Source organism: Xiphophorus maculatus, chromosome 16, assembly GCF_002775205.1.
Source record: "Xiphophorus maculatus strain JP 163 A chromosome 16, X_maculatus-5.0-male, whole genome shotgun sequence".
Classification (NCBI taxonomy): Eukaryota; Metazoa; Chordata; class Actinopteri; order Cyprinodontiformes; family Poeciliidae; genus Xiphophorus; species Xiphophorus maculatus.
Window position 1 is genome coordinate 25598174 of NC_036458.1, and position 14395 is coordinate 25612568.

The following is a 14395-nucleotide window of genomic DNA, read 5'->3' on the forward strand; positions in this document are numbered from 1 at the left end:
CTAGGATCGATCTGTTTTTGGTTTCAAAACTCATAGTAAATAATGTGCAGAGTTGTGATATTAAAACTATTGCACTCACTGACCATGCACCTACGGAATTATGCATAAGATTAGGACTGGGGAATATAAGAGGTTCAAGATGGAGAATGAATGTCTCGATTTTACAAGACAAACTTTTTAAAGAACAGTTGGGGCAGGACCTGAGATACTTTTTTGAAATAAATATTGGCAGTACAGAGCATGTTCAATCTGCATGGGAGGCCTCTAAGGCATTTCTGAGAGGTAAACTTATAGCATACACTTCATGGAAGAAAAAAGAGAGTCTACACTGTTATCCTTTGCTGTATTTTCTACAGTTAAATACCACAAAATGCCCAGTAAAACTACCATAAGACATCTTTACAAGTAGTTACTGTAATTTGCATTGCATTATGGGTATAGTACATAGTATTACAGTAACTTACTGTATGTTTTGAATTTGCAGTAATTTACTGTTTACACATTACAGTAGTGGTACTGTACTTATAATATACAGTAAGAATTATATTTGATTCCCAACGGTCATCATACACTGTTAGCCTTTGCTGTATTTTTTACAGTTAAATACCACAAAATGCCCAGTAAAACTACCATAAATAGGGTGACCATATTTTCAGTTGGGAAAACCAGGACACGTTGTAGCGAGGAGGGGGGTGGGGGGGTCTGAAAGCGGGGAAACTCTTTTGTAAATAGTAGGTAAACATACATTTGCGCTTTCGTATGTTGTTGACGTACTGACAGCCACGCTATCTATCTTCTGATTAAGAACAGGGCTGCCCGCACTGACGCGGCTCAGGGATTACGTCACACGCAGCGCCGTGCGCAGTGCCCTAGTGCCTGTAAATATAATGGTCCAATGAAGGTAATTTAAAAAACAGGACATTTCCTCACTTTCTAAAAAAAACCCGGGACAACAGTGGCTATCTGACAGAACACCGGGACAGGACGTGAAATACGGACATGTCCCGGGAAATACGGACGTTTGGTCACCCTATAAGACATCTTTACAAGTAGTTACTGTAGTTTGCATTGCATTATGGGTAAAGTACATAGTATTACAGTAACTTACTGTATGTTTTGAAGTTGCAGTAATTTACTGTTTACACATTACAGTAGTGGTACTGTACTTATAATATACAGTAAGAATTATATTTGATTTCCAACGGTCATCATAGCTGCTTCATCGTGGTTCCCCGTTTCTGTATTTTTACTCCTTTAGTAGTTAACATATTTTTAAGGCAGAAAGAGAGAATGTACTTTTGTTTTTTTCACATCCTAGCTAACATTAACATGCAGTTTATCTAGCTACGTCATCAAGGGTGGCTTCGCTTCCAACTGTTTTCTGTCTGATGACGTTTGTTTTAAACTCCGAAGCTTTTTCTCTCCAAGTGCAAGTGCAGCTCTGTCTCCGTGCTGTGGGCTCACACTGCTTCAGCTCTTCAAGACAGGTAAAAAACCACTTCTTAGAAAACTGTTTGAAGCCAAAGCCTAGTCTGGAAATGTACATTTTAGATGGAGTTAACGTAACTTATAGCATCATGCTATAACTTAGCATTATAGAATGAGCTCGTTTGTGCTGGTTAGCCTGGTAACATAACGTTACCTTTACGTTACTAACTCTGGTGTTTTATATAACTGGCATATTGCAACCTTATAAGTTACGTGTCTGTAAATGAGGTGAGAGATAGGAAAATATGATGTTGTTATTTTTTGAGCTGGTTCGGAATTAACATTAGCTAAGGTGCTAATTTTACCGTTGAAAGTTTTAGCTTGACTTTTGCCGCTTAATCTTCCTCGGGCGGCTTTGGGTTGATATGAGCTCAGTGTCTGTTAGCATTGTTGTTACATCCTTTGTCGAACAATATAACCTTAACTAATAATTGATCCCCCCCTTCTCTTTTTTTTTTACATCTAATGACTGTTCATTTGTTTAAACCATGATCTTGCAAATGTTAAAAGTGCAGATTAGCTACGTAGGTCAGCAAGGATGAATTTCTAACATTGTTCTTTTTTTTTCTTTTCTTCAGATGACCTTTTTTTTGACTCCCAAGCTTTTTCCCTCCAAGTGGCTCTGCAGTTCTGTCCTGCTGACTGCTAACATAGCTTCATCTCTTCAAAAGACAAGACAACAGGTAAAAAGCTCTTCAAACATATTTGAAGCCACAAAATAGTCTGGAAATGTAGAGGAGCAGCTAACCTAATCTATAACTTTGAGCTTGCTACAGCTGGTTAGCCTGCTAAAGTACCATTACATCTCCAGCACAGTGTATAAGAGTCTGTAAATGAGGACAAAGGTGAAAAACATTAAAGTAGTTTCTGTTATTTTTTGAGTTGGTTCAGCCACAGTGGCAGGTGGACAAAAAAGTTAATTTCCAACCCTGGTTACATATAAGGACTGTTCACATGTTTAAACCATGCTCCTGTAAATTTAAAGTTAAGTCAGTACTAACAGGTGCAACTATGTACAGGTGTAAATTCTGCAGCATTTGTACTTCAGAATTTACAGAATTTTGTAGTCATGTGAAGAAACATCAACACACAGCTAATTATCGGTTTGCATGTGGAATAGAGCAATGTCCTGCTTCCTTCAGAACATTTTCTGCATTCAGGTCCCACATGCACAGGAGTCACCGCCATTGCAGAAGTCAGACTGAACACTTGTGGAATGTAATGCTTTAAAAAATGCATTTAGCCCCACAAACTGTCATTCACATCCGCTGTTTCAGAGTGGTAGCAGGATGTAGGGGTAAAGTCTAGTCTAGTCTCCGGGATGAGGTTCTCAAAAACCTGTTGTAATCTGGGTGAACTGGCCCTTTAAATATAAATTACTACCAGTAATTCATATTTAAGAGAGTTTTCCTTTTATGTTTTAAAGGTATCTTCCACCAAGATGTCTGTTGAAATGGAAATGACCTTACCCACTACACCAAGGGTAATCATGCTTGGTAAGAGGAATATTTTCTATCACTATAATTTTTTTGTAGCAATGTATGTAATTGTTATGGTAGTCTGTACTTTTACTCACTAGCGTTAGCCTGACAAGGGTTTGTCTATTTTAGGAAATAGCTTGATGTCTGCAACCCGGTGGGTGGTCAGTATGGAGGAGAAGGTATTTTTCGAGCCTGAGCAACTACATGACTTTGCCAGCGTCCTTGCTGTCTTTTTTGGGTCATATTCTGTCTTCAATCTGGAGTATCAGGAGTCAGCATCCACCACGCTGGAGATGATACAATGGCAAGTACTCTACACCAAGCCATTTATGAATTAAATTTAATGACAGTTTGACTGATGATGAAGAACCATAGCTGATTGCTGTATTGTATGTCTTCATTAAAAAATACAATTAATATATTTTATTTCTGTTAAAAGATTCTTTGTGAGGATCAATCCAGATGTTGGTACCAAATGCACAGCCAAAGTCTGTACAAGCCGCAAGACGGGAAGTCTTGTCAAGAGGAAAGTAGTCGGTGTCAACTCCCAGATCACCACCTTCTTCCAACAACTTGCTGAATTTGAATGGAGGACTTCCAACTTGGTAAGTATTTTACCAAATGTAAATGTTTATTATTTTGTTGTCTTTTCCTCATATCTTGCATGCTCTGACTTTACTTTAGCCTTTTTAATATGATTTTAATGATTATCTATAAATGCCATGTGATTCCTACACAATAGCTCTTTAGAGTAGCCTGCATCTTTTCTGTGTCCGTGGTAAAAAGTGGATGTCGCTGCATCTCTTAATAAATCACAGAAATGTATAAGTGTGTAGTCGTTTAAGTGTGGTGTATTTTTATACTATGCAGTTTTCAGTTTATTAGGCACACCTTTGCAGTAATCCGTCAGCACCAACAAAATGACTAAAAAGATTGTTGTACTTCATCGTCCCCTTGGGGACATTTGTAGTACGCAATCTTTTGAATTACTGAAGACTGACTTGACTGCTTTTGCCATAAACAATCCAAAAACCTGAAGTGAAGCCAGTCCTGCTCATTCTTTATGCAGCTTCTATTATCACTTCAGTCTAATTGATTTTTTTTAAAACAAATTATCAACTTAATGCTGCTTTATGACAAAGATTTTATGCATGTGAACATTGTCACTTCAGCTTAATTTGTCAACTTCCTGTCGATTTGAAAATGTAGATAACTTCCTGACCATCTCATGACCTCCCACATTGTCTGTCTTATTCTTTACAGTTCAGCTTCCACAAGATGGATCCCACTGATTTTGTTTGACAAATGGAATAAAAGTTCTTCTGATGTAGGAAATGTGTTCTATGGTTTTGTTGTTTTATAGCACATTATATTGTATTGTGACATTGTTTTTTATGACATTGCGAATATGTAAATGGATTTTATTTCTACAAATCTGCTGAAAATAAATACCTGTTATTCACAGTACTTGGACTAAAACTTCTTTTATGAAATTTTTCGGTTTATGGTAAAATATTCTTATGTTAAAGAAATGTAAACTTTAATTTACAGTAAAACTCTGACATTATGTTGTGAAACAAGTTTACAGTAGACCAGCTTTACTATAAAATACAATTACTGTATTATACTATAAACTACATTTACAGTAATGCAGTTATAACTGTAAAGCACACTCACAGTAAAAATTAACTGTGAAATATCATAACAGTAAAGGTACTGTAGAATGGTAATTACAGTAACTTACTGGCAACAGTGTTGCCAGTAAGGGTACTGTAGTACTGTAAAATGGTAATTACAGTAACTTACTGGCAACACTGTTGCCAGTAAGGGTACTGTAGAATGGTAATTACAGTAACTTGCTGGCAACAGTGTTGCCAGTAAGTTACTGTAAAATTACAATAAAAGGTCTAACAGTGTATGTAAAATTCGTAAATTGGAAAGAGAAATCAAACTTAAAGAAAGCAATTTGGCTAGGTGTTATGATGATTTACTTTATCGAGATATTTGTGGGCTTAAGTTTCAGTTAAATGAAATTTATAACAAAAAAGTGGAATATTCTCTATTCAGGTTAAAAACTTCATTTTATGAGGGAGGGGAGAAAACAGGCAAATTATTAGCAAAACAAGTTAAAAAAGAGGATTTTTTTAACACAATCCCTGCCATTAAACAAGGAGATACTTTAGTAACCTTACCAAAAGACATAAACAATGGCTTCAAACAATATTATGAAACATTGTATACATCTTCAGTGTTTGACGAGACAAACCAAAGAGAAAGTGATGCTTTTCTCTCCAAACTCAAGCTACCAAGGCTATCTCAGGAGCATGTAGAGTGGTTGGAAGCACCAATTACTGAAGAGGAGATTAGGAAGGCAATCTCAGCGATGAAGGTGGGGAAATCCCCCGGGTATGATGGTATTCCATCAGAATACTACAAGGAGTATATAGATATTCTTGCTCCAGTGTTACAAAAGGTCTATCAAGACATCTTTGAGAGAGGACAGCTGCCTCCTACTTTTAATGAAGCTCTGATATCCTTGATTCCAAAAGAGGATAGGGATAGCACGGACCCGGCAAATTATAGGCCAATTAGCTTATTAAATGTAGACTGTAAAATATTAACCAAGGCGCTGGCTGTGCGCTTACAACAAGTCCTTCCTAGTATTATTCATCAGAATCAGACAGGCTTTATGAAAACCCGCTCCTCTGATAACATTAGAAAGTTGTTACATCTGATGTGGTTGAGTCAGTCAAAGGAGGAGCCAGTTGTTGCTATCTCCTTAGATGCGGAGAAGGCGTTTGATAAAGTGGAATGGAGCTTTCTTTTTTCGGCTCTCTCAAATTTTGGATTTGGACCCTCTTATTAAATGGGTCAAAATATTGTATAAAGAACCAAAGGCTGCTGTCATAACCAATGGCACCATTTCATCCTTTTTTAACTTATCACAGGGGACCCGTCAGGGTTGTTCTCTCAGTCCATTATTATTCATCATGTTTATTGAAACTTTAGCAGTGAGCATTAGGAGAAATAAGGACATCAAAGGAATATTATGGGGACAACAAGAACACAAACTGCTTTTATATGCAGATGATATTTTATCACTTATAACACATCCGCTTACATCTTTGCCGCACCTGATGGACACTATGCAGATGTATTTGACGGTTTCAGGGTACTCAATAAATTGGGCTAAATCTGAAGCCATGCCATTATCCTCTTTATGCAATTCACACATGGTTAAAGATTTTAAATTCAAATGGGTACCTGAAGGTATGAAGTATCTTGGGATTAGGCTCAGTAGGGAGTTGGAAGCGTTACCTTCACTAAATTTTGATCCGGTGCTCTCAAAAATTAAAACAAATTTTGAAAAGTGGGGGAAGATAAAACTAACATTATGGGGTAAGATTAATGTTATAAAAATGATTACCGCCGCTCAGTTTAATTATCTGCTTATGATGCTTCCTATTACAATTCCACTTGATATTTTTAAAAGGTATGAAAATTTAATTAAACATTTTTTGTGGGAAGGTAAAAGAGCGAGAATAAAATTAGAAAAATGATATGCTCCTAAGGAAAAGGGCGGCCTAGAACTTCCAGATCTTAAGCTCTATTGCTTGTCATTTGAAATGGCAAAATTAGTTAAATATTGGGAAGGTGAGAATGGGCAGGAATGGTTACATATTGAAAGGGATATATGTTTGCCATTTGACCCTAAACACAAATTATCTCAAAAGATCGACACAACAAACCCAGTTTATGTTCATTCTTGTAAAGTTTGGTCAAAGGTACACCAACTGTTAAAGCTCCCACATCAGGTAGAGCAGTATGCATCTCTCTGGAATAATCCTGAGATATGTATTGGTAAAACACCTGTGTTTTGGAGGCAGTGGCATTCACGTGGCATATGCGTCATTGGTGATTTGTACAAAGATGGACAATTCATGTCCTTCAATGAACTTACTCACACATTTAATTTGGAAGGTAAAGCAAATTTTTGGAAATATCTACAGATGAGACATTGTGTTACCTCAAAATTTAAAAAGATTGTAGAAAATGATATATTGAATTATATTAAGATGCCGCGTGAACGACACACTGCCTCTCAATTTTATAAGCTGCTAAGTTGTAATCTGAGTGGTGAATCGTCAAATATTAAACTCCTATGGCAAAAAGATTTGAGAAAAGAGTATACAAAAGAAGGATGGTTGAGGGTAATGTCAGAGAGCGGTAAATATGTGAAAGAGGCCAGAAGCAAATTTATACAGTATAAGGTGCTACATAGATATTATCATACACCTACGAGGTTACATAGAATGAAAATAATGTCAAACAATAGGTGTTGGAAATGTAAGAAAGAAGTGGGCACATATTTGCATTGTTTCTGGGAATGCTCTCTGGTTTCACCATTTTGGATTAAAATCTTGGAGGCTCTGAGTGCATGGCTTGGCTCAGAGATCTCTCAGACTCCAGAACTGTGTTTACTGGGAGACCGATCTCAAATGCCAAATACCCCAAAAGGAGCTTTTGCAGTTGTGATGGTCGGTCTGGTGACAGCCTGCAGGATCATCTTAAGACATTGGAAGACCACAAAGTGTCCCGAGCTAAATGAGTGGATTAAATCAATGACGGATACAGCTTCTTATGAAGTCATGCTCAACAGCATGGATGGGAACAGGGACATGGAATGGGATAGCTTTTGGGACTCATTGAAAAGAACTATGGCTTCGAGTAATGTATCTGGATGAAGTCTGATTTTCCCAGACAATTACCTTTCTCTCAACTACTGAATGTTTTTGAATTGACACTGTAATATACATATAATATATGACTGTACCCTGGGTATTGGGGGGCGGGGGGTGGTGCACCAGCCTTTTTTGTTTTTTTTTGTTCTGTATTTGTGTTTTATGTGAGATAATTTTCAGAAAATCAATAAAAATTTGAATTACAAAAAAGAAAGACAACTCAACCTTGTTTACTCGAAAAGAAAAAAAGAGTCACATGCAGAGAGGTTAATGCTTTAATGTGAAATGTAGATATGAATGCATGTGGACAGACCGTGACCAGGGATCCACCAGAGATCTACCAGAGATCCCCAGCAATAACAGAGAGGATTCCGTACAGCTCCACCACCGGAGAGATGGGAGCAGTACAGGAGAACTTGGGCAAGTTAAGCACAGACAGCATTTTGTCTGTGCTTAACTGTCTGTGATTTATGATTATTGAAGGCCAGATCTTGTAAACTCCAAACAACAGCATCTCAACTACTGAAGAAGTGGACCAGTGTGCATGTTGTCTGTTATCAAAGAAACTCTGCAGCTCTGGTCAACATTCTGTCAGTTACAGTTTGAAGAGCATGAAACACAGTTAATTTAATTACATTTCAAATAAAGACAAGGAGGAGAGCACAACCTTGTCTGATTCCTCTTAAGATGAAAAAAAAGATTTTTCATCTTAGTGATTTTGTACTTGCTTACTTGAGTATGAAAGTGAGCCATCATTGGTGTCCTTTTGTCTGAATAGCTGCTGCATTGTGCCTGCAAATGTTTTGTACGTTTTTGACTAAATTAAGGTGATTTTATTGTTATTCTATGCTAGATCACAGAACCATTTATACCTAAATCAAAAAAATTAACAATCTATGTAATCTGTACTGGTGATCAAGAGTGATCGCTACTCATGGGTGATCGGCATCAGATCAGTATCAGAAGCAAAAAACCTGATTGGAGCATCCATAGCAAAAAACATATTTTTGTAAATTACATACTGTAGCTTTAAAGAAGAACATTTCATGACAGAACAAACCTACCCATGACAGAAGCAACAGAAAGGAATGAACAAGAACTGAGACAAATAAAGAAAAACAAACCAATTGAGGAAAAAGCAGCCTCTCTAAAATCTGAGCGTGTGTACATGCTGGAGCCCTCTCACAACAATGATTATGTTTTGAGAACTAGGGGGCAAAGAGCAAGAACTGAGAACGGGGTTCTCCACATGGTAATGTTTAGAAAAAGTGTCTCAAATCATCCCTGGAAAGAAAAAAGAGGTAAGGCAGGACAGGAGTTAAATTTCATTGATTACTCTCACTAATGGACACAAAGATGATCGAAGGAAGGGTAAGAGGTCATCAAGTTTTTGTGGAGGGTGCAGATCTAAATCCCACAGCAAACAAAAAAGGATGCATGTACACTCCAGAGCTGTTTTATCAGTCCCTGCTGGTGTACTCAGAAATATACTCCATCATGATAGAAATTTTTTAAACCACTATAAGGGACTTTAAATCCCTTATATTTTGATTGTGAACCCCTTAGCTTGGGCTAAGACAGATTTCTATCAGAGGCTGTTTGTGGTAGCATGAGAGGGGAGGCATGGGGTCTTAATGTTGCGAGTATTTCTTTGCTGCTGACCAACAGAAAAACCAGTCCTACCATTTCTCTTGTCCAGGCGAAGATTGAGAAGGGGAGAGGAGGGCAGTGAGCGAGTGAAGCCCTTCATCATCCTGATGTCTGAGGTGTCCGAATCAATGCTGCTGTCATCTGTTAGTAAGCAGAAAACCAGTCAGAAAGGAAGCACTGTCAGCTGGATAAAAATTTGAAGACTTAGACAAAGAATCCCTGCCCCAACACGCTTTAAACAAACAGCTGAATTACCACGTTGGAATGTCAGCGAGTTTTGCAAAAAACATTCATTTGATTCAGGTGTGTTTGAGTAGGGATGCATCCAAAATGTCAGAAGACTGGCACTCGAAGAGTGGAGATGCCAACTCCTGACAGATTTATAACCAAAGAGGAACAGAACTACATAGTGCTGTGCAAAACTAGGCTTCCAGAAAACACTGGTACACAAAAAGCATGACCAGAGAAAACAGCAGGCAGGTGTGGAATAAAGAGGTTCCAAATTGACTGAGCTTAAGTTGTTTAGCTTAGATGGTTTGGTTTCCAAATCGTCTTAGTAAACAGAGAACTACCTAAAAAAAAACTTGCAGCTGTAAATGCAGCAAAAAAAAGTGGTTTGGAACAGTAATGACTCAAAAGGGCTGAATACAAAAACACAATACACTTTTGGGAATTTTATTTGTAGAACAAATTATAAATCCAGAGAAGGTGAGATAATAAAAAACACTGTCATTTTATTTAGCACCAATATGTTCTCTCCACAGTGTTGAACTACTCTCTGTAGGCCCACATCCCAATAAAATACTGTGAGGTTTGTGACAGTCACTGGAAATTGTGACAGACAGCAACATCTGGACAAAGTAAAAGATGGTGGATGTACAGACCGTTGTTCAGCTTGCGACTCCTGCTTCCAAGCAGCATCTTCAGGCTGTTTCGGAACATAGTTGCAAATTAATATATTTCCTGCTGATAGTCCCTGGGGAAAAAGGACAAAAAGAAAACAGTTTGCTTTCCAGCTGATTGGGTTCAAGAATTGACTGACATCTTAAAGAGCATGCATTTTCTATCACAGTAATTTAACTTCAAATTTAATGCATTTCCATTACGCAAATGTGTATTATAGTTTTGGGTTCTGTACAACCTGTAAAGACAAACCTTTAGAAGATCCCAGAGAGAAGATATTGCATTTATACCCAGAGTTTCCCCCAAGTGTATTATAAGTCCGCCAGGCTTTACCTGTGCTTTCAGTGGTGTGCGATGAAAGTGCGGTTAGAATGATTTGTCTTTGTGAACAAAGAATTATGTGCGGCATGTATGTTTACATCTCAACACGCTGCCCAGCGTGACTCTGTGTATGCGCTGATAAATACACTGCCTGGCCAAAAAAAAAGCTGCCACCAAAAAATGGTCACACTTTCTAATATTTTGTTGGACCGCCTTTAGCTTTGATCACAGCCCGCATTCGCTGTGCCATTGTTTCAATAAGCTTCTGCAGTGTCACAAGATTTAATACCATGCAGTGTTGCATTAATCTTTCACCAAGATCTTGTATTGATGATGGGAGAGTCTGACCACTGCGCAAAGCCTTCTCCAGCACATCCCAAAGAGTCTCAATGGGGTTAAGGTCTGGACTCTGTGGTGGCCAATCCATGTGTGAAAAAGATGTCTCATGCTCCCTGAACCACTCTTTCACAATGTGAGCCCGATGAATCCTGGCATTGTCATCTTGGAATATGCCCGTTCCATTTGGGAAGACAAAATCCATTGATGGAATAACCTGGTCATTCAGTATATTCAGGTAGTCAGCTGACCTCATTCTTTGGGCACACAATGTTGCTGAACCTAGACCAGACCAACTGCAGCAACCCCAGATCATAGCACTGCCCCCACAGGCTTGTACAGTAGGCACTAGGCATGATGGGTGCATCACTTCACCTGCCTCTCTTCTTACCCTGATGCGCCCATCACTCTGGAACAGGGTAAATCTGGACTCATCAGACCACATGACCCTCTTCCATTCCTCCAGAGTCCAATCTTTATGCTCCCTAGCAAACTGAAGCCTTTTTTTCTGGTTAGCCTTACTGATTAGAGGTTTTCTTACGGCTACACAGCTGTTCAATCCCAGCCCCTTGAGTTCCCTTCGCATTGTGCGTGTGGAAATGCTTTTGCGTTCACAATTAAACATACTCCTGAGTTCTGCTGTTGTTTTTCTTCGATTTGATTTGACCAAACGTTTAAGTAATCGCCGATCACGATCATTCAGGATTTTTTTCCGACCACATTTCTTCCTGGAAGACGATGGTTCCCCACCATCCTTCCAGTTTTTAACGATGCGTTGGACAGTTCTTAACCCAATTCTAGTAGTTTCTGCAATCTCCTTAGATCACATGTGTCAAACTCCAGTCCTCAAGGGCCGCTGTCCTGCAACTTTTTAGATGTGCCTCTGCTGCACCACACCTGAATAGAATAATTAGGTCATTAGCAAGGCTGTGGAGAACTGATCTACACAAGGAGGAGGTAATTAAGCCATTTCCTTCCAGCATTTCGTACCTGTGGCACATCTAAAAACTGCAGGACAGTGGCCCTCGAGGACTGGAGTTTGACACCCCTGCCTTAGATGTTTCCTCTGCTTGATGCATGCCAATGATTTGACCCTTCTTAAACAGACTAACGTCTTTTCCACGACCACAGGATGTGTCTTTTGCCATGGTTGTTTAAGAAATGAGGAGTTACTCATTGCATCAGCTGGGGTTCAATAACTTGTTGCCAGCTGAAAGATAATCGCCTATGCAGTACTTATCCAATAGGAGGCTTGTACCTATTTGCTTAGTTAAATCCAGGTGGCGACTTTTTTTTTGGCCAGGCAGTGTAATATGTATGTGGTCCCGGTTGGCCGGTGCATTAGTGGTTAAGTGGTTCCGCCTACTGAGGAGCTTTCACGTTTGCCTCAGTCATGCAGCATGCTAGGGTTTTTTTATTTTATTATTTTTCCAATTACACAATGCATCAAACCATATCAAATGGTTTGAAATAGGGACCACTTAGTCAGCCAGAGTTAAGGTGAGCGGCCGCAAGGAGATCAGAAAAATTCGTCCCACAAAGCTCAAGCAACCAAAACATTTTCTGTGGTGCTTATTAAAAACTCAGACACAAAATGGTAGAGCTCCTAAAGCCATATAAATTAAATCTCCCATTTGTCCCATTGTATCCAGCATAGATGCACAGTACAACGGATTTAGCTCATTATGCAGGGCTGGTCCAAGGTTGTATGAGGCCTTGAGCAGAATTTGACTCAGGGGCTCCTCTTGCTGTTAAAAACACTTACTGTAGCCCTGAGGGGCCTTATGGAGCCGCTAACTTAATTTGGATTACACAGAAGTGCAAATCATTGATATTCAATTTAATTGTGTTTTTTGATTCGTTGTTTTTAAAACTAGTTGTGGGTTTACATAACATTTCATTGGCAATGTTTTCCCCTAACTACCCAGTAATATTTTTACTTTTCCTGTCTATTTAGCATCTTTTAATACAAAAACACGGTAGACCGCTGGTGGACCACCTTGGCGCCCCGACTACCGGGCTTAGCAAGTTTTCTGGGACATACAGACAGGAACATTCTCCCATCGAATGGCAGCCAGCACAGTTAGCAAGAGGTTGCACAATCCAAGGTGAGGCTCAGCTTGCTGCTGTTTCACCCGCTTCGCTTCTGTGCATTTGAATGGCCTTGCCACATGTACCTGGGGTTTGTCGACTCATGGAAAAATTTCAGAATTTTCTGACCATAGTCATGTTTTTGAACTCCAATAGTGTGTTTTAGTTTGGCTCTGTCCCCACATTTAAAAGCAGAGTTTCATGCTTACAGCATCTTACGCACTTCCTTTGTCATCCAGAGTTTCTGATTTGTCCTTGTGATGATGGTGTTTGGCTGCTATAATCTCCACTTTCTCAGTCACCAGACAGCTTTTATGTGTTTGGTGGTAGGTAATTAGTATAAAGTGGGTCTCATCTGACTTTTTTTCTTTTTTACTAAACATCTGTCATCCAGCTGTTGTGTTTGAAGGAAAGCTCTAATGCGAATGGTGAAAGGGGATCAAATCCAACAAAGGTTAGAGACATTAAAGCTTCTGGAAAGTTAAAGAAAGCCACAGATTGTGATGAATACTCTTTGTTTTCAGAAATATTTTCCGGTGATTGAACATAATCATATAAAATTATGTTGCCCAAGTACATATGCTAACGTACTAAGTGTATATATTTAAGGATCTAATTTACAAAGAAAATAAAACTTAAGATGCAAACATGACCATCAAGTCCATCAGATGTGAGAAACTTGGACTTTATTTGTACGAGGTTGAAGGTGTCCTTGCCTCACAACACAGATATTACCTTAAACCACGATATGAGAGACAGAGAGAGAGAGAGATCAGCAATCTTTAAAAAGCAGCTGTTTTGCTCTAATTTTGGCCAATACTAACTTTTTGTGTTTCTGAAATGTTGCTAAATATAGCAAAGAAGTCACTGAGTTGGCAACAGTGGGATCACTATTGTTAACTACAAATGTGCAGACATGACCTGGTGGTGGCTGGGTCTGTCAATCAAGCTCTCTCATGGCAGAGCAAAAGAGTGAAGTGGTTGATATTTAAACCTTTGTTGCAGTAAATAAGATTGGTGGAAAAGATCGGTTTCACAAGTAAGTAATGGCCAATAATGCATCTCCCAAAATTGAGGAAATCATGGCCAATTTATCAACTGGCTGAGGGATCAGTACACCCCTATTTAGATATGAAAGTAGCAGAGAGAGAATGGGGAAAGACATGTTTATCAAATGTCATGAGGTCAGGATTGCAACCCCAAACTAGGCTTCCTCCAAATCTTTCTTTTTTTCTGCTAAGAATACTAATACATAGATAGGTGGTTTATTTGGACATTTCTTATAGCTATCATCACCAGATTATCTGTACTGGGCAGTAAATGTGTTATAAATAAATTTTAACACCAGCAAAGTTGATTGACTAACAAATTCTTAAAGATTAG

At 38.7% G+C, this 14395-nt stretch overlaps 1 protein-coding gene across 5 annotated transcripts in view; it reads right to left on the reverse strand.

Annotated features, from left to right (window-relative positions):
* Positions 1-14395, reverse strand: part of LOC102222908 (protein TANC2-like) — an 80476-nt gene that overhangs the window by 60929 nt on the left and 5152 nt on the right. For all 5 annotated transcript variants that reach the window (XM_023349603.1, XM_023349605.1, XM_023349601.1 and 2 more), the window contains exons 2-3: positions 10246-10337; positions 9395-9502 (exon numbers count right to left, since the gene is read on the reverse strand). In XM_023349603.1, coding sequence (XP_023205371.1) covers positions 9395-9502; positions 10246-10303 — 166 coding nt within the window. In that variant the 5' untranslated portion in view covers positions 10304-10337. The remainder of the gene's footprint in view (positions 1-9394; positions 9503-10245; positions 10338-14395) is intronic.